We start from the raw sequence: 24,505 nt of genomic DNA on the forward strand, positions 1-24,505 counted from the left end.
GCTGGATTTTAAGTTGCCATTCCCCCTCATTCACCTTCCCCGTGGAAAGAGCTACGCACGAGGGTAGCCCAGGCTGCCCCGCACACGCACAAACTGAGCGTCCCTGTGCCCACTAGGACATTTGCCTGCTGCCCCTCCACTCCAGCTGTTGCCTGATGTAATGTGGCCCATCAGCCGGTTTGGGAGCCACGTGCTCCTTCGCCTTGCGCCGCACAAACCCGTCAAGCTCTTTTAATATTATTTCCAGGTAGCTACCATTTAAATGGTTTATAATTGCAGCCATTAACGTAAGTGTTTAGTTACACAGAGCCCGGCGTGGGAGGACATCAGCTCTTGTAATTAACCATTTGCTGCTGCATCCACAGCGCTGGTGTAATTCCCAGGAGTTTCCACGCAAGAGGGTCTGACGGGGTGATGCTGCCTTCTTGTGTGCCAGGATTTGCCCCTGCTGGGTTCCCACGAGCTGTGTTGAGTCCGGCTGAACAGATCAGGCTAGAGTAGAGGTGGGGTGAAATTTTCAAGCGATTTCCCCTTTTTCTTTCTCAGGCAAAACGTGACTAGGAGCAAGCCTGCATTGTGGGGCTGGATGCTAAGATGCATTCCTGTTTCCAGCCCAGGGCTGGAGGCTCAGAAGTTCTGGAGAAAGGGGAGAAAACCAAGAGACTTCTCCGTGCTTCTGGGCAGAAGCAGGCGTGTGTCCCCAGACAAGTCCATGGTGCTAACGAAACAAAAGGTAGCTGAACGTTCTGCACCTGGCTTATTTCTGTGTAATATGTTCCTGGAACAGGATTTTAAATAATCAACACCAATTTTCTGTCCTGAAAGCTGCAGCAGTCAGTGTTCTTGAACTAGAAATGGAACTAGAAAGACAGACCACTAACCATTCCTTTACCTCTCTGAAGTTCCCACACTCCCTGTCCCCAGTATTACCCCTTTCACTGGCCTCTTGCTTTTTTTTGGAACTCTTGTCAACACCCTCCTCAGTTTTCTCGTCGCACTTGTCTCTCTCGACTTTCTCACTCCCTTGCGCTTCTTTTTGTTCAGTCTCTAGCCACGATCTCTTTCTCCATCCCTGCAATCTGGCTGTACTTGGGGTTACCATAGGAACAGCTGATCAGCCCTCACTGAGCAGAGCTTCAGCATAATGGCTCAGACAGAGGTGAGGAAGTCCCAAACAAAAACACTTTGCAAAAGCAAAACCCATAAAACGCAGCTCAGGGAATGTCCAATTTCAGCAGCTGTCCCGGCACCAGTCAGGAAAACAATCAACAAGAAATCACTGATTGGGAAACACTGAACGTGAGAAAATGCGACTGAAGAAGACGTGGCATCAGATCCTGATCTCAGTTCCTCCAGTGTACCTGAGTTCTGCAGGCTCACAAGTTTCCTCGGCCCCATGCCTAACTTCCGAGCCAGTGTTACCGGCAAGCTTCTGTCTTTTGCACCGTGTGTTATTTCAGTGCAGACTAAAGAAGCCCGTGCATGGACATAACAAGATCAAAGCAGGAGAGCGGTAAAACGGCACATTGCCGAGCTCCGCGTACACACAGCCTGTGCCTACAGTTAGACACTAAGTGAAAAGGAAACCTGAATGGGCAAGGCCCCTTTGGGAGACCCGGTGGAGAAATTCCGGCTGTCATGCCCCCACTACGTAGACGTTAGCTGCAGAATGAAGGGCTTCAGTGTGTTAGTCGTGTCGGAGTCGGCTTGGAAATTAGCTCTTAATTATTCCTCTTCACGACATCAGTTGTCACTGTTCTGCTCTCACAGGAGACGTCTTCTGGCCTAAGGGCACTGGACGGTGGGTGGTAAGTGTCCACCCGGTAGCATGGCATAGCTAGTACACCTTAATTCACACCCTACTTCACTGCACACTAGCTTCTCCTTGGAGGTGAGCCCGGAGGAGACACTTGCTGCTGGGGGTGGGGGTAAGAAGGCGGAGTGGGGCAGCAGGGCAGGGAGAAGAAATGGAGCCTCGTGGGCGTTTCCCCCAGCTCGCTCTCCCAAGGTGACCGGTACATGTTCAAACCCTGCTGTGTCTACCTGCTGCCCCAGAACAATGAACGCCTATTTCAAAATGATCAGAAACCTCCGTTAAGATTTAGTTTCTCCTTCTCACACAGCGATTGCTATGTCAGATAAAGTACTAATGGGGCTTTCTGGGGCTAGTGCCTGAGTTTGCTCCAGACCCAAAGCAAGTCAGGGATGGGCCTAGAAATAGAATCCATGAGTCCTGGCACCCCCGCTCCAACCAGTAACCCATGGTGACGTGGATGGGGAAGAATTCTGCCTGTTTTGCTCCCCTGCGGTTACACGTTTGCAGTTACCACAGGCGTGCTGGGGGGAGAAAGCGGGGAGATGAGAGAGGCTGGGGTGGGAGCTGTGTATTGCTAGAAACAAAGAGCATTTGTACAGGGTTGTGATGAATGTGTCTGTGTTGTGTGTCCCTACATCCATCACACCCCATTAGCAGCACAATTAATAGGGGAAATAAGAGAGAGACGCTCAAGGCCGGCTAAAATGCTGTTATAAATCTCTCACAAGTGGGTTGCATAACAGCCCCACGTATTGAGAAGCGCTCGCCATGGAACGCGCCGTGAGCCGAGCAGACATGGAGCAGGAGAGTTCTGGGGCGGTAAGGTTTGCAGACAGCCATCACTCGCTGCCCTGGGAGACTTCAGGACGGACTCTTTGGATGGCCAGGGGCCGGCTGAGGAGCATGGCATCCCCTCTCCCATGCTGGCAGGGCTCAGGATTCAGAATTGTAACATAACAGGGTAAAAGCATCCCGGTAATCTGCCCTGCAATGCGATGCTTTGAAAGCTCACCTGGTTGATGGGACCCTCCAGACTATGACAAGGGGTTTGTTTAGATCACCTTTATTTGTTAGGCCAGCACAGGCAGGGATTGCCTCCCTGGGGACCCGATGGGAAGGGACTGAGTGTCTCGTCCAAAGTATTGTGGGCATCCATTCCTAGGCAGCTTTGGGGAGGGGACGCGTGCAGAGATGAAGTGGGTGAGGTAATATCTTTTATTGGACCAACTTTTGTTGCTGAAAGAGAGAAGCTTTTGAGCTCACAAAGAGATCTTCTTCAGGTGTGTAAGTGGGAAAGCTTCTCTCTCTCTCCAGCAGAGTTGGTCCAATAAAAGATATTACCTCACCCACCTTGTCTCTCTAATCACCGTGGGACAACAGCAACAACAACGCTGCATGCACCACGCTGATGTGATGGTCACGCAGAGCTTTCTGCCTCTGGGGGTGTGAGGAAGAGAGGAGAAGTTGCGGTTGGTAAGGAAAGGCTGGGGTGAGGACGCTCTGAGCTCCCAGGTGCTGTGCTGAGCTCTTGGGAGCTGTGATCCCCTGAGCACCTACCTTGACTGAGGATGAAAAGTCAAAATCTCAAATGTTCGTGAGCTGAAAATCCAACAGGTTTTTTTTTTCAGTCCTGGTCATTCAGACTGTTTGTTTTTGATTGGACCATTTGTTTTTAAAGTTAACTCTACATTTCTAAACAAAACATTGCTGGGATAATAATACCGGATTTTTTGTTGGTTTGTTTGTTTTTTTTAAATCAACACAAAATGCTTTGGTGATTTCAAAAGTTTCTTTTTTTAAAAAGCTTGAGTTGGAAAATTGAGTCAAAAAGAACAATTTCCTGATAAAAGCTCCGTGTTGAGGCATTGGCGACTGCTGACAAAAAACCCCTTCACTGAAATATTCCCATCAAGCTGTAGTTAACAAGCATTAACAGCGATGAGGGGAAGTTATCTCCTATAAATCAAAGCCAGCATTTTCCCCTAAACCCTCCTGATCCCTCACTCTCAACTCCCCGCCAGCCATGGGAGTTATCTTCCTTCCCCTGTGTGCACCCGTTAAAGAGAAGGACATCAAGCCCCCCCTTGCAGCTCTCTTCTGACACCCAGTTTCTCCTCCGTTTGGTCTGTGCTGAATCAAGAGACGAACTACGAGTTTGTGCAGACACACTACTGTTTTATTATGCAGGAAGTCAACAGGGGGCAGCTGGGCTGTTCTATCTTGTTGCTAAAGCAGTTCTACAGTCAGAAGGACCTGGAGACGCATGCAGCAAAACTCCTGGTATATGTAAAAATAAATCTTGCTGAACAGGGACCAAGAGAGAGAGGCTGATTATTCTTTATTATTTGTCTTCTGGAAACACCTAGGGATCCCAACCAAGATCAGGGCCCGATGTACAGATGTGGGGATGAATCCCCTCTGTCTGGCAGTTCCTGCGTAACAAATGCATGTTCTAAAGGTCATGCTGAACACAGTTAGGAAAAAGGGACCCATGATCTTGATTGGGGGCCATCAACTCCTTCCAAAGGGTTCTGTACATAATACTCAGGTCATTTATTGGTCATTTTATTGGAGGGCCTAGGATTAGGAATCCCTGTATTTTCTCCTCCCGTGGCTGGGGAATTTTATTTGTTTATAGTTCTGCTTACTGCCTGCTTCCCCCAGATGTATTCTTTGCTCCTTGACCTTGATACCTCCAGTACGTTTGGCTAGTAACAAAAAGCACTAAGATAGCAGATTTGTCCATTGATTTAGTAATTGGCTGAGTGGGATGCTCATGGCGTTTGGGATGCACTGTCAAAGGAAACCCAGCAATTGCTGAAGAGGGTGAATTGCCTGAAAGGAGGCTGGGCCAAATGTGTGAAAAGATGTGTCCTTTAAAAACAACCTCCTGTGAATTAATACCGAGCTGCATTAGCAACTGGGAAAATGCATTGATGGATGCCTGAAAGGGACAGGAGTATTGCTGGCTGCAGAGTAATTAGTGAGCAGATGCCAGTGAAGAACTTGGAGGATTTAATGTCTTCTAAAAAAAATTAGGTCTTGGATTCTTAGTCATAGACCCACCCCCCAGTTTACACCTATTTTGGACCCCTTAACCTGGATTAGACTAAAGTATTGCAGCTCTCCAGAGACTAAACTATTGCATGCCACAGGCAGAGAATAGGAGGGCTGGGGGGCACACCTGCTTGAGTTGGGAAGGAAAAATCAAACGCACAGCTCTAAAGTGGGGAATGGCTGGCTAGGTGGTAGTGCTGCTGAAAAGGATCTGGGTGTGATGGTGGATCACAAATTGAATACGAATCAACAATTCGATGCATTTGTGAAAAAGGCTAATATCTGTCTGGGCTGTATGAACAGGAGAGTTGTATGCAGGACACAGGAGGTAACTGTCCTGTTCTACTCTGCACTTGTAAGACCTCGACTGGAGTTCTGTGTCCCGTTCTGGACACCACGCTTTAGGAAAGATGTAAACAAATTGGAGGGAGTCCGGAGGAGGACAACAAAAGTGATCAGAGGTTTAGAAAACCTGACCACTGAGGAAAGTTTAAAAAAGCCTGGATGTGTGTACTCTTGAGAAAAGAAGACTGAGGGGGGACTTGATAACAGTCTTTCAACTACGTTAAGGTCTGTTCTAAAGAGGCCGGTGATCAACTGGTCTCAGTGACCCTGGAGGTAGGACAAGAAATCAGGGATTTAATCTGTAGCAAGGAAGATTTAGGTTAGACGTTAGGAAAAGCTGTCTAACGATAGGAGTAGTTAAAGGCTGGAACAGGCTTCCAAAAGAGGTTGTGGAATTGCCAGCCCTGGAGGTTTTTAAGAACAGGCTGGACAAACCCCGTCAGGACGGGTCTAGGTTGACTTGGTCCCGCCTCAGCACAGGGGCTGGACTTGATGACTTCTCGAGGTCCCTTCCAGCCCCACGTTTCTATGATTCTATAATATGGAGAGTGTTTTCCAGATTCTAGTTCCAGCCGAGTTGCCGGCACCCCAGGAAACCTGAGTAAAGCTGCTAAATACATTTCTTTTGATTTCCAAGGGGGAAATTGAAGGTTGGGCTAATTGAAAAGCTGACTGAATGCCACTTGCTCTGCTTGATATAGTGACTGCTTACTGAGGGAGGATTATGCTGTACAAAGAAATCCAGGAAGAAAAGAAACACAGAGCGGATTCAAATCAGTAACAATGAAAATAAGAGCAGCCAGGCTGGGTCAGACCCAGGGTCCAGCTAGCCCAGTGTCCTGTCTTCTGACAGTGGCCGGTGCCGGATGCTTCAGACGGAGTGAACAGAACAGGTCACTTTATCGAGGGATCCATGCCCGGTCGCCCAGTCCCAGTTTCTGGCAGTCAGAAGTTTAGGGATATCCTGAGTATGGGGTTGTGTCCCTGGCCATCTTGGCTAATATCCCTGTCTGGACCTATCCTCCATGAACTCATCTAACTCTGTTTTGAACCCAGGTATATATTTGGCCTTCACAGAGAGAGCCTGATTGCCCGCTGCTCTGCACCTAGTCTTGTGGTGCACACCTCCTGCAGAGTGGATGTGACATGCTCGCCAGGCAGATTTCTTCACTCGCTGACCTCAGTGGAGGCCTTTTCCCACCCGCTCTGCACAGGTGGCCATGGTTGCAGAGGTGCACGGCAGCGGAGAGCCTTTCAAAGTCAAGGACGGGTGTCTGTGTCACCGCCCCCGTGTGCTTGCTAAGCCGCGTGCTCCGAGCGCACCGAGGAGAGACGGGTGAACGCTGTGTTTTCCATCCGTTCTGAGCCCCCTCCTGCTGTGTTTTCCAGCCCATCAGCACGAGGTGGCTCAGAACAGATGTGTCGGTAAGTGTGAGGCACTAGAGGAACATTGCAGTGTTGAATAGCCCTTGCCCTGCGTGCTGCCAGCTCGGATGGGAGATCCAGACCACAGGTCAAAATTCGGCATGAAAAACAGAGGAGGAGCCGGGGTGTGCTTTATCCCTGAGGGATGTGGGAGTGCTAGCATCTGCGTCAGTTACTGCTGGGGGGCTTGTGACGTCAGCAAGTGTGTTTTTACTGACTGAAGTCTTCCCAGTCGTACAGATGGTTGCCAATGACTGTGTTTAGAGCTGGATTGACTCTAATTGTTCTGGGAGACGTCGTGATGGCATTTGGGGGCTGATCTTATTCTGCTCCTTTGTGTGTCTGAAAATATTTTTCTGGAATTAAAAGCCTGGCCGTGAGGGGGAGGAGGGGTGCATGGGAGGAAATGACGTGCTATGGTAGCTGCAGTGCTCCTTCGTGGGACCATGCTGCAATTAAAGCTCAGCTCTTGGCTGGAAACCGGTAATTAGTGCATTTGTGGTCACTAATCTTCTATCCCATTGGTATTTTTAGACACACAAAGGTGCTCGGTGCTTACAAACCACATGCTCTTGTGACTCTCAGGCTGAGAGGTGGAAGGAGCAAGAGGGATTAAATCAAACCACCAAATAAAACACCCCATTCAGTGTGGATCCCACAGCCCTACTGTCCTGTCGCACCAGTGAAACAGGAAGGCTGTGATCAGAGCTGGGTGGGAAAATGAGTTTCACTTCTGTGAAAAATGTTGAGGTTTTGGAAAAAGTTTTGCCCTGAATGGGGACTCAAAGCCAAACCCACGGCATTTTTCATGGAAGGGAAAGTCTGCAATATTTCATCTTGGAAGCAGTGAAATGTTCCTGCGGTGATGTTTCCAAAAGGAAAGATCCTCCCCCGGACATCCAGCCTCCCCTCCAGGTGGGATAGTCCTATGGCTCTGGCACTGGTCTAGGACTCAGGAGATACAGGTTCTACTCCTGGTTCTTCCTCTACACCCCCCCCCCGTGACCTTGAGCAGTACACTCTCTGGGCCTCACTTCCCCAGCTGTAAACTAGAGAGAACAATCCTTCCTTTTTTGCCCTCTGTCCAGCCTGTCTGTCTCGACTGTGAGATCTTTAGGGCAGGGACTGTCTCTTACTGCGTGTTTGTACAGCGCCTGGCACAATAGGGCGTCAGTCTCAACTCGGGCCTCCAGACTAGACACCAACGCAATACAAATAGACACTAATGATCAGAATGGGAGAGAGACAGTAAACTGAAAAACCCACTCCTCCGACTGCCTGCCCATTTCACCATGTCTCCTGGGGCCACTACACTCGGCCCAGCTAGATCGGATTGTCTCTCATTTAACTCACCCCTAAGGCATGTTAAGAGCCGGAAGAGGGCACCCAGCCCAACACCGGTCCCTTGCCACTGTTGATTTCTCAAGCCCTGGCCCAGCTGGTTTCCTGTGTTCAAATCCTCCAGCTGATCTCCAGGTTTCTGACTGTAGAGTTGCATCCACCCAGGCTGGCTTGGATCACATCATTACTTCAACAACAACAACAAAAAAGGAAACAAAACAAAACTCTGTTTAGAAAAATTAATTAAAGGGTGAGACTTTACTCTCCAGCCTCACGCTGACAGGAAAAGCAGGTAAATGAATAACACTTAGTGCTAATCTAGCACCTTCATCCTCCACAGCAAGTGCTAACAAATGAACACTCCCCGGCCTTTTGTGAGAGCTATGTTCCACTGGAACAATGGAGCCGGCAACCCCTGGTGCAGCAGGCCTCGCTCACACCAGCGCTCCCCCATGGCTCTCTCCAGCAAACAAACCCTGCGCCTGCACCTTGCCCGTGAGGAAGGAAGGAAGGAAGAGAGGCCCCGGGCGGGTGGGTTTGTAACTCTTGGGAGGTGCTCAGACATGTGATGTAACACCCCAGATGGATGAATGGAGGTGCTTGAATTTCAGTGATGGGAGAGGTCCTCTGTACCAGGGGTGGGGACACACCGGCCCTGTGCAGTAGGTTAGTATTATTATCTCCATTGTTATAGTCTCTGTTTTACAGGTGTGTAAACTGGAGGGAGGACATGGCGGAGCCGGGACTGACTCAAAAGTTCTTGGCTGCAAAGACAATGCTAATAGCAGAGCATGCGGTACAGCCCTCCCCAGCTCAGAGCCGCCTCCATGTGTGGGATTAGAGGTGACTGGCGGCAAGGAAGCCCTCTGAGAGGAGCTCAGTGCTTTGGGCTGCTCCCTGCACCTTTGGACTTAGAGGAGATCTCAGGTCCCTCCGGCTCGTTATTTTTCTTCTTTCCCATGCCCCTGTTTGGGTGTTTGTGGAGTTTGAGCAGTGTCCCGCACAGCAGCACATCACCGAGCACTTTGAGAGAACCATGGCAACAGGACAGTAATTAGTAGAAGATACTCAATGCCATGGAAACAAACAAAGCAGGTGAGCTGGATGGCTCAGGGCATGCAGAAGGGCCCTGTAGCGCTAGGTTACCAGTTCAAATCCAGCCCTGGTGCAACGCTCCTGGGTTTTAGCCTTTGCTGGTGGCTTGTGTGAAACTGACCTGACCTGACCTGACCTCAGTTTGGTTCTTAGCAGAGAAGTGCTGGCAGGCGGCACTTACGGGTGGGCTCAGCGGAGATGAAAGACTCTGCAAAGGCAGGTCCCCCAGCTCCATCTGGCTCTGTAGCGTCTTACGCTTGCTTTGCCCTAGTGTAAACGATTACCCAGGGTGCTGGGCAGTGGAGAACCGGGCTCCCCCTTCGTGTGCACCATTCAGAGAGATTGCGTCTATTTCTCCCCTAAGCCTTGTTATCTCATGGAGGAAATGGCTGGGAGCTTTCAGCCCTATCATTTCCTGGCACTTAGGAGCGTCCAGGCTGGTGCATTACTGGCTTGACGTTCAAAGACAATGAATGTCCGTCCTCAGCATCACGGCCATAGTAGCTTCTGTTCATAAATCCTAATGACTTGAGGTGGGACAGAAGGACTCGGTGAAGGCCGAAGAGGGGTCCTTCCCCCCCGCCCTCTTCCACCCAGCAGGGCTGGAAAAAGACACTTTTCACCCCAAGAGCAGCAGGCTCTTTTCTTCTAATTTTTCCCGGTGAGTTTCACACCGATGAAAGGTGCTGTGCTGCGCCCGGTGAATGATGCTCCGTCCTCTGATCATCCAGGTGAAATTCACCCTTCAGCCTCGCTGCAGCCCTGCTTGGGGGAGAGGGAGGAAACGTACTCCTTGTGCTGACTCCTCTGCATGGGGTGGATTTCTCCCCCACACAGCAGGGGTAGCCAAGGCTGTGGCAGCTCCAGCATCCCCACCTCCCTCCCGTGACCAGTGCCTCTCAGCCCGGATGGACCTGGAAACTGAACTGATCACGCGCTCTTTAGCCACAGGGCTGTAAATCTCAGACTGTTACTCGCGATGAAGTCACCCTGTAAATCAGCGGCTTCATTACAGAACAGAGCTGGCCGGCAGGGGCCCTCTCTTGGGTAGGTCGGTGCTAGGCTCATGTCACGCTTGGCCTTGCTGCCGAGACGGTCCGTAAGGGCCGCGGCCAGGGAGAGCCGGCTGGGCTGGTGGGATGTGTGATGTGAGCAGCTCCCAGCAGGAAAAGGGTCTGATGGTGTTGGCCTGAGCTTCTCAGGCCACTTTCAGCTCAGGTCATTACGACTGGCCTCCAGAAATCCCTCCGCAGTTTCAGCCTGATGTGGTATTCCCCTCCACTTATTCCCTCGTTGGGTGGTGGACCTGGGCGCTCCTAGGGCAGTGGAAGTCTTTCGATTGACTTCAGTAGGCTTCAGATCATGCCTTTCAACAGCTGTGGCACTCCTCCTCAGAGGTGGCTGCATTTCAGGAATGAGAGAGCCAGGGGATGGTCTAGTGGAAAGGACATTGCCCTCAGGCTTAGAAAACCCAGCTTTTCACAGGCTCCCTATGTGACCTAGGACAAGTCACTTAATCTGCTCTGTGCTTCAATTCCCATCTGTCCAACTGGGATAACAGCACTGCCCTGCCTCCCAGGGTGTGATTGTGAGGGCTCAGATACTCAGGTGATAGGCAGATCTCTCCATGTATGTGTACGGTATCAGTTCTCAGTCTATGCTTGTAAAGTGCTGTAGGGAAAGTAGAGCTATCTAAGCATAAGCTGTAAACGATCAGCGCCACTAGAGATCCCTGTGTTTGGCGAGAGCTGAAATGAATAGAACACCACTTTATTCTGCAGTGTATCTTTCATGCAAACAGTAACCCCAAAGCCCTTCACAAAGTTAAAGGTACAAGATGGCAGGCAGTAAAGAATAACCCAGGGGTTTAAAGGCGTTTTATGGTGAATAAATGAAAGCACATTGTCACATGAGCCGGGAGTTCAAACACAGTTTTAATGCCTATCATCCTCTGTTTAGCATAAAAGACAGGTTAGAGATTTCTCTCCCCCTGGCTTCATCTGTGGGTTCAGCACAGCTGTGAGTCTCAGAGTGCGTATCGGGCACAGCCCACTCCCAGAATTAATAAGGAGAAATAGAGATGAAAGCCTGTGTACCCCACTGGGGCAGGGAGCAGAGCGGAGAAGGTCCTCACGAGCCAGTCTCATTTCTATTTCTGTAATGCTTAGCAGTAATGAGGAAAATCTTATCCCCAAGGACTCAGTCTGTCAGAGTTCAGGCATCTGGTCTCCTCCTCCAAGCTCATCTCTTTCAACAGAGAGTGAAACTCTCCAAGAAAAGAGAACTGTGTTTGATGAAATGGGTGTAGTGCTGGGCTGCTGTGGAAATAGCTTCAGAGATCTCAGCTGGGGAAGGGAGCTGCAGTGGGTCAGAGAGTCTAGCCCCTTGCATCACAGAGAGACAACTTTGAGAATGACCAATGTGACACATGGTGACTTCCTGTAACACCCTGGACAAACCCTATTGAATTAAGTGCAACGATCTCAGGAGCTCATTGTATTAAAATGCAAATGTTTATGTGGTGTTGTGGAATTGTATGGAACTTGTCTAGGAGACGTGACTAATGCAGACCTTGGGAAGTGTTATGACTCTTTCGAACAATGGGCTAAGACGAGAATGGAGTGTTCGTGGCGTAGGTTTCCCAGGAAACACTTGAGAGGAAGGGAACGAAAATGCCTCCCTCTGGACCTAAGCTTTTAGAAGCATCACCCTGGGGAGGGGACCTTTGCCTATGACTTACCGATTTCCAGGCCCAAATGGCATAAAGAAATAATTCTCAGTGGTTACTGTGGCAATTCTCGGTTTGCTGGCTCTGAGGAGAAAGGTAAAGTAGGCCGGCTGAAGCAGTCTGACTTTGCTGGGAAATTCACAGTGGAGGCAGGTAATTGAGCAGCCGGGGAATACCCTGGTCGGAAGGGAGAGGGATGCACGTCTCCACCCACGAGAGAGGATGGCTGAGGAGCTGGGAGCATGAGTGTGGGTGGCCTTGCTGGATCACAGAAGAGAAACACAGGTGCAGTTGCCCAGAATTGTGACAATCAAATCATCCAGTGCTGCCTGCCTGAAGCGGTTAACACTCATCACAGTAAAGAACGGGTGTTACGTTCTTGTTTAATACAGGTGGCTCCGTTTTTGGTTTATATCAAATTAAGTGATGGCTAGAACGAACTGGGGAATTAATTTAGTAGAAAGCTCTGAAGGGTAACGCTGGGTCTCTTTGGCTTCCTTTATCAGGAATTCAAACGGCCGTTAATGAACAGCCCCAGAATTAAACAAGCAATGGAAAAGGAGAAGAATCAGAATAAGAAGAGTAAGAATGATAGTTATTATAAAGAGCTTAGACTGAATAATACCTTCCACCCAAAAAACCCCAGTACACCAGGATTCTTTCACCCACTGCAGAAATGCAGCCACCTCTTGGGTGGAACATGATAGCTGAATTTAACACTCCAACTATTGCAAAAAGTGCATGCCAATGGGTTTTTAAAGATCCACTGTACTTATTTTCCCAGAGGGTATTGGACTGGCGAGGCTTTGAACTATGCCACCAAAGGTTATGATACTCTCTAGAAACGGGTTGTTTCTTAGCTACACCTTCAACCTTTTGGCTTTCCCACCTGGAGCTTGTTAAGTGCTTTACTGTTCGTGCATAGAAATCACAGAGACGGGCCACTGAGCTGTAAGCAAAGAGGGCCTTTGGCATCTCGGGGCTTGGCACGCCAGGCTGGGATTTCGTCTCAGCCTCCTCTGTCTTCACAGGCGTTATTTCTAACTGACAGCTGTGCAAGTGGAGAATCAAGCTCACTACCCTGGTTGCGGTTACAGGAAGGAGCAGAGAGAGGCAGCAGCCAGTAGGGGGAGGAGGAGGGGGTTGGAAGCCTGGATCTCAGTAAGTTCAGCTTGCAGAAATGAGCACAGTTGGAATACAGAGCCTCAAAGGATGACAGCAGTCTGAATTCTCGTCCCCTCCCTGGAATTAAGGCAGCTCCTGAGTGCCTTTCCATCCTGACTTCCCTCTGCACAGGTCAGTAGAGAATGCAATGGTTCTGTTACTTGCATTTACAGACTTGAATCTCCAGCCCAAATGGAGAAGCCGATTTTCCTTTTTCTTTTAAACATGCTGCATGCATAACCCAACTAGTGAGCAAGAAATGTGTCTAGCCGGCTGGAAAGGTTCTGTAGTTAAATGCTACTGTACTGCAAAAGTTACTTGATTCCTGACCACTGGTGTCTCATTGTAAAGATGCCCGTAGCTCACTGAAAGCGTAGCCAGCTGTGATGGTATTGTTTTGCTGGGTAGTACCTTCTCAGAGGAAGCAAGGACTTCTGTACAAAATAATGTAAAGGAGGATTTTATATTCATCGCTTCTTTCTACAGGTCACATTTGGAAGCTCATTTGGGTGCAGAATGGCAAGGTTTGAGGGTATGTCTGCGATGTAAAATGCATTACACTGCTAGCGTTTCACAGAAATAATACTTAAAAATTGCCTTTGGTAATACATTGTTTCTTTTGAAAGTATCTTCCAAACCAGCAGCGTCTCAAAATGCCCCCTGTATGGAAAAGTCCTGTGCAGTTGAATAAGGACAAAACCAACAGGGCTCAATAGCAATTAATCTAAAACGCTAGTCAATTGAACAGAGGCTGCTAAGATTTCTACAGGTTTTTGAGCCATCCGTCTATAGCAGAGAGAGAATTCTTTATTCAGTTCTATAAGATTTTTCCCAAAATCTGTGATTTTGTTCTATTGAATTAAAGAAGACTTTGCCATCAGAGTTTACGGAGTGAAATAATAGCAGCCGACAAAGAGAGAAATTAAGGGGTTCAGGAAAGGAGAAAAGGGCTGCTTTATTAAAAAGCTCACAAACACTCTGCCATAGAAGAACGGCAGATTAGGCACTAGAATAGTGTTTTTCAGGTTAGACTGAAAAATAATTTGAGCTGCAACTCACAATGCTTTGTGGGCAAACGTATTTTAAAGACATAATAAAACCTTCTGAATCGGGAATGCACTTGTGTGTCCTCATTCTGAATAACAGCAGGAATCCATTAATTATTTTATCTCCTACTTATGGAGACTTGAGGGGTCTCTGGAAATGAGCTGTATATGCTCCTGAGGGATGTCCAGCAGAAGTTCTCCTGGCATCAACTTACAAGGATGAGTGCTCTGGCCTGGGGGCTGTGCCCTGGCCAGCCAAAACTCCCAGATAGACAAGGGTAAGGGGAGGCATGGATTGGGGGGCTGCTGCGAGGGTTTTATATTCCAAGACGGAATCTAATTCTGGGTCCACCAATTTCTGTCTTTCGTTCACATCTTAAATTTGGGGTCTAGCCCTCTCTTCTTGGCATTGTCCATTTTGCCTGGTATCAGCGGAGGGCTATTTATCCGAATCCCTCTTCTTCTTAACCGCCAGTTTCCATCTTCTGTCCCAGGAATCTGTAGAACAAAATCCTTCCCAGACCTTCCAGGTAAGCCAGGAAAATTAACTGGGGGAGGGGGGGAGGATATTCTGAGGACGTTTGAGACAAAAATCAGATTATGAGGAGACTAAAGAGACAGGCATGAAGGGAACGGAAATGGCCTCAGTCTGAAGGATAGATACAGCTGAAGCACAAACATGAAGTGAAAACTGATGTGTTATGAGGACATTCCAAGTCAGCACTCAGGCTGTGACCTGGGAATTCTAGCACAGAGAGGAGTATCCCCGGGTAGCACCTGAATAACTTCACACAGGGACACTCAAACATATATGGAAACTCTCTGAAAAGCTGAGACACTGGCTCAGGGAAACAAGTTACACTTTACCTGTCAGGGACTGTCTCCTGCTCCAGCCACAAGAGATGCCCCCAGACGGAGTCAATCATAAATGACACACGCCTGGGTTGCTAACTGTGTCTATGAACTACAAATGAATAGAGTCATGTTTATAATTAAGGTCACTAATGCTGATCCCTTCTGCTCTTGTCTCAGCTGGCTTCTCCGTTGCCTTTGGCTCATGGAATCAATTGGGAATTGGGACAAGCTGCTGGCCAATGACAGCAGCTACGAGATCATCCTCAAGAATAGCTCCAATTCCAGCTCTCAGTTTACGGGCGTCCAGCTGATCCAGTCCTTCAAGCCCCTCATCATCCCCTGCTACACCCTGGTGGTGCTGATCGGCATCTTCGGCAACTATCTCCTCCTCTATGTCATCTGCAAGACCAAGAAGATGCACAATGTCACCAACTTCTTCATCGGGAACCTGGCGTTCTCAGACATGCTGATGTGTGCCACGTGTGTCCCTTTTACCCTCGCCTATGCCTTCAACCCGCAGGGCTGGATCTTCGGGAAGTTCCTGTGCTACTTCGTCTTCCTGATGCAGCCTATGACTGTCTACGTGTCTGTCTTCACCCTCACAGCTATTGCTGTAGACAGGTAACTATAGTTCCTAGCCAGCCCGCTGGAAATGGTGATTTTCTCTTGGTTGATGAAGGCGAGGGGGTTATTCAGTAATTTTTTTGGCCTCAAAATAGCAAAATCTTTTCATGAAATATCACTAAGAAATCTTTGCAGTTTCACTGCTGCCCGTTTTGTAGCCTCAGAATTTAGCTTCTCATTAAACAAATATTTGCCCAGCGGTGGCCTTTTTTGCATTAGGAGGTGTGATGCTTTGCAGTTTTGCACGAGTCACTGCAAAAAATGATTTTCAGCAAAACGAAACCCCAAATATAAAAAATGTCCAAGATTTTTGTTCAGAGAAAGGACCACTTTGGAGGCGAGGGGGATCTGAAATTTTAATTTCAGTAATTAATTATATATCTTATTACTTGCCTTACATCATACTTGGCATCTTCAAATGTACAAAAGTTAATACAATAACCCTCACAGCACCCTAATGAGGAAGGTCATGATTTATTATCCCCATTTTAAGATGGGGGAAACCGAGGCACAGAGCGGCGAAGGGACTGATTGATTTTTACGTGTATTTGAATGCTGTTTATCAAATGTGCCTATTGACCCCTATAGGGTTTGTCACTGACTTGTGTGATAAGATGCGCAAGTCAGAGGTCAGACTTTCACTAGAGCTCAGGAATAGATTTCCAAGCACTTAGCACCCAGAGCTGGAGACAAATGTTTAAATGAACCCAGTTCCCCAGACCTAAAGAAAGGCCAGATTTTAGTGCTCTGCTCCCATTGCAACCTTTATGTCCAGGTTTCTAAAAGAGCTCAGCACTCAGCATGTTGAATAAATCGTGCAAGGACAGGAATTCTGTTTCAAGAAGGATTTTGAGATTTCTAAATCTTGGCTCCGTTTCAAATCAGAACAAAACCTGGAAATTTCAAAATCCTCTAGAAAGGAAAATTCCTTCCCCAAAAAGTTTCAGATCAATCACAATGTTTTGTTGCAATTTTGACTTTATTATTTTATGTTATAACACATAACACACAACACATGACATAACATACATAATATAACATATACAAGAAACTCAAAGCAAAAAGTTGTTTCAAAATGAAAAATCAAAATGGTGCATTCCAAAAATGTCAAACCAGATGTTTTGCCATTGCTTGGATTCTTTTTTCCCTCCCTCCGCCCCCTAAAACAAAATTTTGGGGTATCCGACTTTGCCAAGTGTTTTGATTTTGACAGAACTGCATTTTCCAAGACAGTTTCACTGAAGTTCTTCCAACCAGGTGTAGTTCTCAGCTCTTTTGTAAGTCTGGCCACTTACAGGTGTCTTCGGAAAATCCGGTTCTAAATTGTTTCGTATTATGGGAATAACACTATCAAGCGTGAGAGGTTTAGTGTTTGTAAAGCATTTGGGCATCTGTGAATGAGAGGTGCTGAGACACATTATTACAGACACAGCCAGTAGTTCCTGTGTCTCAGTCTAAGCGAATATTCATTTCCCTCCCTCTTATTATTTTCCTCCAATTCCTTTTGCTGCAGCTGTTTCCTACAGTTCTCTTGGTCAGTTCTGCTCACACACTGTTAACTTGCAGCCTCATCTGCTCAGCATCCCCAGCTGAGATCATTAAAGGGTCAATACATTCCTGCACCTCCACCTTCTCTGCCTGACTGTCAGGCTCCGGAGATCTAGGGTGGGAAGGAGGAGTGAAAGTTGTGTAACACCAGGGCCAATTCCACCTGAATTGTTTCCGAGGATGGATTTTCTGGGACAGAATATTTTTTAAGTGGCTTAAAGAGTCAGCGGGTGATAGAAAGTATCCCTTGTGTTTCTCCCCTGCTGTTTTTCATACCCATTTCAGTAACAACCGTCGGTCAGCCTCCTCAACAGAATCCCTGCATGTGCAATTGCCTTCTCCAGGCATGCAATGGAAGTCCCCTCACTTGGGACTTTTAGTTCTCCGTTAGACCAAGCACTAGCCATTAGACTGCAGGGAACAGCTGGAGAGAGGTGGTAGGGGCTAGAAGGGGCCTAGCAGGATTTCCCGTCTTTAACGTGTCTTTCATTGGATGAGTCTTATAAAACAGGGGACCCTGCTCGGCAGTAAACACCCCACATCCCGGGAGTTCATCCCCGCGTTGTCGCTGGAAGGCTCAGGGGTGGCATTTGCCCTGGGCCTGCACGGGGATGGGACTGCCCTGTAGTGCAGGGAGTGCCGCCTGCAACAGCCCTTCAAGGAATGCAGCGTGATCCCGCTGCCTTGGTGGTGGAGGGGGGCATCTTGCTGCAGTGACACCTGCCTCTGCAGATCTCTTTCTGGCCCGGGAGCAGCTCCGGAGTGTCCCCTGCGTTCCCCTGTGTTCTGGGGCTGTGATTCTGTGCTTCCCCTGAGGGCCAGATTTTCAGCCCATGTGCCCTCCCGTTGAGGCACCTAAAGGAAGTGGATGGCTTTTCCATGGAGACCGATGGGAGCTGCTGCGGGCCGAGCACTTCTGACAATCTGGCCACTAATGTCTGTGGGCCAAATTCCCAGGCCCTGCCTCCGTTTTCACTCCAGCAGCGGTTAATGGCAGGCTTGCCTGAACAAGGGCTGAGTAAGAAACTCAGGCTTTGGCCCTAGGTTTGGTGTGATGTTTCTTGCTCCCTGATGGCTTGACCTTGAGAGGCATCGAGGAGCACGATCGATCCCAGATGCGGCAAGCACCTGGCATTAGATTCCCATTTCTCACTTTCTTCTGACCCAGCTCAGTTTCCTGAGGCCTCTCTTCATCTTCGGTGTTTTTCCTTCAGTGCCTGTCAATTACCTCACTTACAATCCATGCTGTCTGGAGTCTCCTCCAGGGCAAGATTAATAAACTCAGCCGGCCAGCTCTTTAGCCGTTTTCTGCTCACCAAAGCAAATCAGCTGTCACTCTTGACAGTTCCCAGGCGGATTTCCCAGCCTGCAGGTTGGGGCCCGTAATAAGATTCATGAGAATCTGCCATGCCAAACGCAGAGTCATTCGGCATTAAATGGAGCACCAATGCACACCCCTGCAGATTCCAGATGACCGCGTCTGTTGCTCTGAATTCTAGCACAGAACCCTAGAAACTAGACAGCCTAGGTCCAGCTTCCACTGTACAGTGCAGGACTACTACTTTTATTGAACGTTACCAGGAGGGGCTTGGGTTTAAGCCATAGGATTGAGACTTAGGAGATCTGGGTGCAATTCCGGCTCTGCTGCAATTACGTGTGAGACCTGAGGCAAGTCGCTTACTCTGTCTGTGTCTCAGTTCCCCCTCTGTAAAAGGGAGTAACGCCCGCAAAGGGATGTCATAAGACTCTGGCAGCTGAAGTATGTGAGGTGCTCAGATATTGTGGTGCTGAGAGTCCCAGAAAAACCAACAAATATTTCTACCCGTGTCAATCTTCAGGAACTTGACTGAAGTCAGGGGAGTGACACAGGTGCCAGCGAAAGGGGCAACAGACTCAGCGTCACGGGCTGACTGAGTGTAGCGCTAACTCAGGTTAAAATAGCGGGGAAGTCCCTGCAATTCGGGTTAGCAGCCCAGATTCAGCCCTGGGCTGGCCGATAGGCTTCCCATCGCGCTGCTAACCCAAGCTGAAAGTCGAGTGGCCCTGTCTTCACTGCTGTTTCAACTCGAGTTAGCGAACCTGAGTTAAGAACACGCCTTCTCTGCACCATAGAGGTACTCTTAAAGTGAGACAGGGCCAGATCCTGGGCGGGCATCATCCATGCAGCTCCTTTAACGTCAGTGGAGTTACGTTGCTTTACACCAGCTGAAGATCAGGCCTGAGATTTTTGCATTCATTGAATAATCTCCGGCAGGTCTATTCAGCTGCGTGCACACGCAGTAGGAGGCTAGCCATATGTCCTCCTCTGTGTCTCCTATTGTCTGCGCTAGGCAAATAGCAGTGCTAAGCAGAATAAACGATATCATCAAGGAGATTATAAAGCGGGCTGATATTTGAGGCACCCAATGGGAATTAATCCTCCTCAGAGGGATGAAGCAAATAGTTTCAGGAGAAAGAAAGGTAGTATCTCCACGCTTCCCAGTTAGCTGATCACGCTGTTTGCACAGATCTCCATGCTGCCGCCTGGCAAATACAACCTAGAAAGGCTCACGCAGGAGAGATGCTCAACCCTGACCCACCGTACACCTCTTATTTCTGTCTCCCCCCAACTCTGTCCTACTTCATGGCTAACTTGCAGCACCCCTGCTTTTCCAGCCCTGGCTTTCCGTTGAGGAGAAAATACCAGCTGTGCACTAATGGGTACAACTGGGATCTAGGATGAGAAAGAAAGAACCCATTTACCCTTGTGCGAGGGCTGGGATTTCAGCCGTTTGCTGTTGTCTTTGGTTTGGGCTCCAGCAAGCGTCTGACCTGGCTGAGAGAAGAGCTTGTTATTGAGGACATTGACATGAGCCCACCATATATACGTCAAACTCTGCATTAAAAGGTGTCTTTTCAGTGCTGTGTGCTGGCTGTAAAAGTGGGAAGGCTCTGTAACCAGTGCAGCTTGTGGTGTGATAGCGACATGATCAAACCTCCCTCTACTGTGCTCAGAGAAGACTTTGTAAATCCAGTAACAAGCTTCTTAATTTCTTGGAGCTGCTGCGAACATTGGCTGTGACAGTCTGAGCCAGTGACGGAGCCTAGATCATTGCAAATAGCAATTCCATTTCCTTTCCTCCGTCTGCACTTCGTATTGAAGTCCTGGGGCTTTGGCACTCAGCAGGGCTGGAGAGCTGCCATGGCCCAGTGAAGATTAAACCAGTGTCATCATGCCAGAAGCTTCCAAACTGTGAAGCAAACACAAAAGGAATATGCTACTCAATCCGCTTCTCTCTGTGCGAGGCATATTTATGTCCCATGCTTCTGTCCCCATAGGCAGAGATCATTAAGTGTTGCCCGTGCTTGTAACCTGTGGCCAGCTGTGTTGGAAAATAAGCTAATTTCACAACCCTTCACCTAACCAGGAGGACTAAGCAGCTAGCGTGGGGCAGGAAATGTGTGTGTGTTTAGTTTGGGAGTGAACTTCTCCTTGCTCCTGTTGCTGTTTCATCAGATGCAAGAAACAGAAATCAGACAGGGGGTGTATATATACATTCAAGGGTAAGGAACAACAATGGGGAGGGTAGGTGTAAACAAAGTCCATTCAGTTAGAGTAGATGAGGCCTATTCACAACCATTGATTAGGGAGGTGAGAATGTGTGAACAGTGACAATTACTTCTTGTAATGAGAGAACCATTCCAAGTCCTGATTCAGACCCAGTCTGATTGCATCAAGTTTGCAGACCAGTTCCAGCTCTGCAGTTTCTCGCTGAAGTCTGTTTTTGAAGTTGTTTTGTAGCAGTGTGGCAACTTTCAAGTCAGCGACAGCGTGTCCTGGGAGGTTGAAGTGCAAAGAAATAGGCAGATCAAGATACAAGGAGCATCTTTAATGCAAACATGACCCGGACTCTGGCAGAACAAAACAGGGTGTAACTGAGGCAAAGATTAGCCGAACAAAGGGACGATTTCAGCTGGATTAACAGGGGGAAAACTATCTGCCGGTGAGATCTCATAGGATGTAGGCTGAGCTGCCAAGGGGAGTGTTGGAAACCTGATCACGTGGGACTGTTCTGAAGAGTCTGATCCTGCATCATCTGATGGAGGGCAGCTCTAGTTATGTCCCAATAAGGCGTTCCCGCCTTGAATTTCTGTGACTCTGTTCTTTGCCTTTAGGGTTGGGCTGTTGCTCCGTTTTAAAGGGGAAGCTACATGAAGGGAGCTACATAGAGAGAGAGGCAGAGGGTTGATCAAAAGCTAGATAGACTTGGAGTGTGATTTATTGCAGAATGTCGAACGCCCAGTAAGCGAAAGGTGCTACATAAAACCAGATTCTATTCCCTTCAAATGGCTGGCGGGAGGCTCGGCTCTTACAAGTCTTTGATCATAAGAAACAGCGAGGAAATGAGCACAATGCACACAGTGAAGGAGGAGAGAGATTAATTAGATGATTTTTTTTTTTTTAGGCTTTTTAAAACTGTTGCCTGACGCTTCCAGGTATGATTCAGAGGAACTTTACACAAGGGGCTGCTTGTGGGGCTGAAAAGGAATACTCTGATAGGCTGGGCGTTTCTGGAGACGACCGAAGGCCCCCCACTGTTTAGCACAAGGCCTCGGGATGGGGAAAAGAAAAGCCTCCATTAATTTCATTCTTCCACAATAAATGCTTTTCCAAGGGGTTAATTCTGTGGCTGTGTCTCTGCTGGGATAATTACAGCTTGAGGCTTTTCTGTGCTGGAAGGGTATCATTTCCTGTGGATTTGGCACCTCCTGTCAGACCTTTGTGCTTAATTTAATGCAGTAGAAATGTAACGTTAATGAAATAAGAAAAAGGGGCCATTAAACGTTTGACTAACTAGAAAATGACAGCCTTGGCCCTGAGGGGGAAATCTCTTTTGTAGCTTTTCTGCTCAGCCCTGGAATTTTCTGGCGCTGATGATTAGCTGACTGCTTCTGATTCCGTTTGTTGGTGTGGAGTTTTATTGGTTAAGCACTACCCGAAACATTCGGGATTATAATTAGTGGCACATACTGAAGCAGCTAGAACGAGAACAGAGCAAGAGCCCATTGAGTCTGATGGCTTGTCAGTGCTGGATGCGTCAGGAGATGTAACTCTCCCCAGTGAAGTGGTACTACATACATACACTATGGCAGGAAAGGTGTTTATTTCACCAGCAAGCAATCAGTAGACCCTGAAACCCGGTTGATAGTCCTTGTAATTTTACCTTAGCTAGTGCAACTGCTGGCAGATGCTGTTCTAACCACACTCGTTCTTTGCCTCAGTAATATACTGTGACGGTGAGTTCCAAAGGGTAATATTTTTTCCTTTCATCAGTGTAGAAAGTTAATGCTTTTAAAATTTAATTTAATTTTTTAATCTTTTAATTTCAGCAAGTGCCCTTTTGTTCTTGTATCCTGGGATGAGGTAAATAGGAGAAACCAGCTGGGCACCTCCATACTGTATCCCCTACTGACAGGTCTTTTCTTTTCCTCTGTCATTCCTCCAACCCAGGCCAATGTGGACGAAGCTGATCAGCTGTAGGCTAGATGTAACTTTGCGGTACACTGACGGGAGCCCTGCCTCTGAAAGCACACGCAGAAAGATAATCCTCTGCAGTAGTCACAAGCAGAGGATGAAATCTCCCCATCTCCTTCAGTGACCTTCAAAGTTCAGAGGGGGCCCACATTGTTTGTCCTCTTAGAGACTGGGCTCCCCGTGCGTTCATTGGGGGCGAAACACCCGTCCTGTGCAGAGGAGCCAGCACAAGGCTAGGCACCGTGTGGGGCCCACTTGATCCCTGTCCGGAGGATTTAAGAGATGCATATTGCTGGCTGGCTGCTTGGGCAGGGGTTTGCCCTCTGAGGGGAAACTTCAACCCGCTCCAGACACTGAAACCCCTGGACCAGGGGCTTGGATGAAAACTAAGAGCAGAATTATGGCTTTCAAAGGTGCAGCAGGGAGACCATGCAATTAAAATGGCTGTAAATACCCGAACGCAAGGACAGCAGCAGAACATGTGCATGTTAATGTCGAATGGCTGATTTAGGTAGCTGCATGTTACGTAGTCTAGGTCACTGTGGGTGAGCAGCACTGGGGTCTGTGTGCCTGGTAGTGACCATTGTGTCCCTGAATGTGGTCAGCGGAGCCTCTATTTACTGCTCCAGCTCCACCCTCCTCCGCCCCGGACCCAAACACTTCAGCTCCAGTGTTTGCCTCTCTGGCTGATTTCCGGTTCTGTGCAAACAATAAGATTTTCAACCAGCAATTTGAGCTCAGCTTGACTCTTGCCCAGCTCAGTCAGGAAGACCCCTCACAACCCCCCTGGCCGAGCTGCTTCCTATGCATTGCTGAGGCCTTACTTGGGTCTTGATACACACATGCCAGGAGCACGCCCTGACGGTGAGATCCCTGAGAAGCTGAGGGGGCTACAAGGACAGCGCCGTTAAAGAGAAAGCAGCAGTGGGAGCTGTGACTCACCCACCCTCATCCCTTCTCCTCTCTTTCCAGGTACTATGCCACCGTGCACCCGCTGAAGAAGCGCATCTCTGTCACCACCTGTGTGTATGTGGTGGGGGGGATCTGGTTGCTGTCCTGCGCACTGGTGGCCCCCGCCATCGCCCACACGTATCACGTGGAGTTCCAGAAGGAAGGCTTTGCCATCTGTGAGGAGTTCTGGATGGAGGAGGAGAAGGAGCGCCTGGCCTACGCCTACAGCACCCTGATTATCACCTACATCCTGCCCCTCTCAGCTGTCTCCCTCTCGTATATCTGCATCACCGTCAAGTTGAAGAACCGTGTGGTACCCGGTCACCCAACGCAAAGCCAGGCCGAGTTCGACCGGGTGAGGAAGAGGAAGATCTTCCGCCTCATTGTGTTGGTGGTGGCTGCCTTTGGGATCTGCTGGCTCCCCATCCACGTCTTCAACATCATTCGTGACATAGACATTAATCTCATCAACAAGCAGTACTTCCTGCTCATCCAACTGCTCTGCCACTGGTTTGCCATGAGCTCCTCCTGCTGCAACCCCTTCCTCTACGCCTGGCTGCATGACCGCTTCCGCAGTGAGCTGAAGAAGATGTTCACCTTCAAGCAGAAGATCATCCCCACCAATAACTGTGTAGCAGTGAGTGTGATGCTCTGAGGCCCGGAACCTGGATTCTCTGCTTTCTGATGGTTTCATGTTCCTCTCACCCTTTTCATCCCAAACTGATACACAAAAGAAGCAATGTACCCACCTCCTGAAATGCAGGCTCCTCTGAGGCGGCAGGCTGTGACTGTGGAAGTGTTTAACGGAACCCAACAACACCGCACAAGAGTTCCAGGATCGGACGTGGATGACGCTGTATTCCACTGCAATTGCAACGGGAGTTTGGGACTTTGAACTTTCCTCAGAAGCATCTAGTATTGTCCGCTGTGGGAGACAAGACCGTGGACTAGATGGGTCTCAGGTCCGGTTGCTGTGTTTGTACAGTCTGTTTGCC

At 48.6% G+C, this 24,505-nt stretch overlaps 1 protein-coding gene across 1 annotated transcript; it reads left to right on the top strand.

Moving 5' to 3' along the window:
* The first annotated feature begins 549 nt into the window (after positions 1 to 549).
* On the top strand, positions 550 to 24,165 carry LOC137154918 (prolactin-releasing peptide receptor-like). Its single transcript, XM_067550769.1, has 3 exons — positions 550 to 733; positions 15,050 to 15,493; positions 23,532 to 24,165. Exons 2-3 carry the CDS (start codon positions 15,075 to 15,077, stop codon positions 24,163 to 24,165), a joined length of 1,053 nt encoding a protein of 350 aa, XP_067406870.1. The 5' UTR covers positions 550 to 733; positions 15,050 to 15,074.
* The last annotated feature ends 340 nt before the right edge of the window (positions 24,166 to 24,505 follow it).

Source organism: Emydura macquarii, unplaced genomic scaffold (genome assembly GCF_026122565.2).
Source record: "Emydura macquarii macquarii isolate MOO-44397 ecotype Brisbane River unplaced genomic scaffold, CSIRO-AGI_Emac_v2 contig_1313, whole genome shotgun sequence".
Classification (NCBI taxonomy): domain Eukaryota; kingdom Metazoa; phylum Chordata; order Testudines; family Chelidae; genus Emydura; species Emydura macquarii.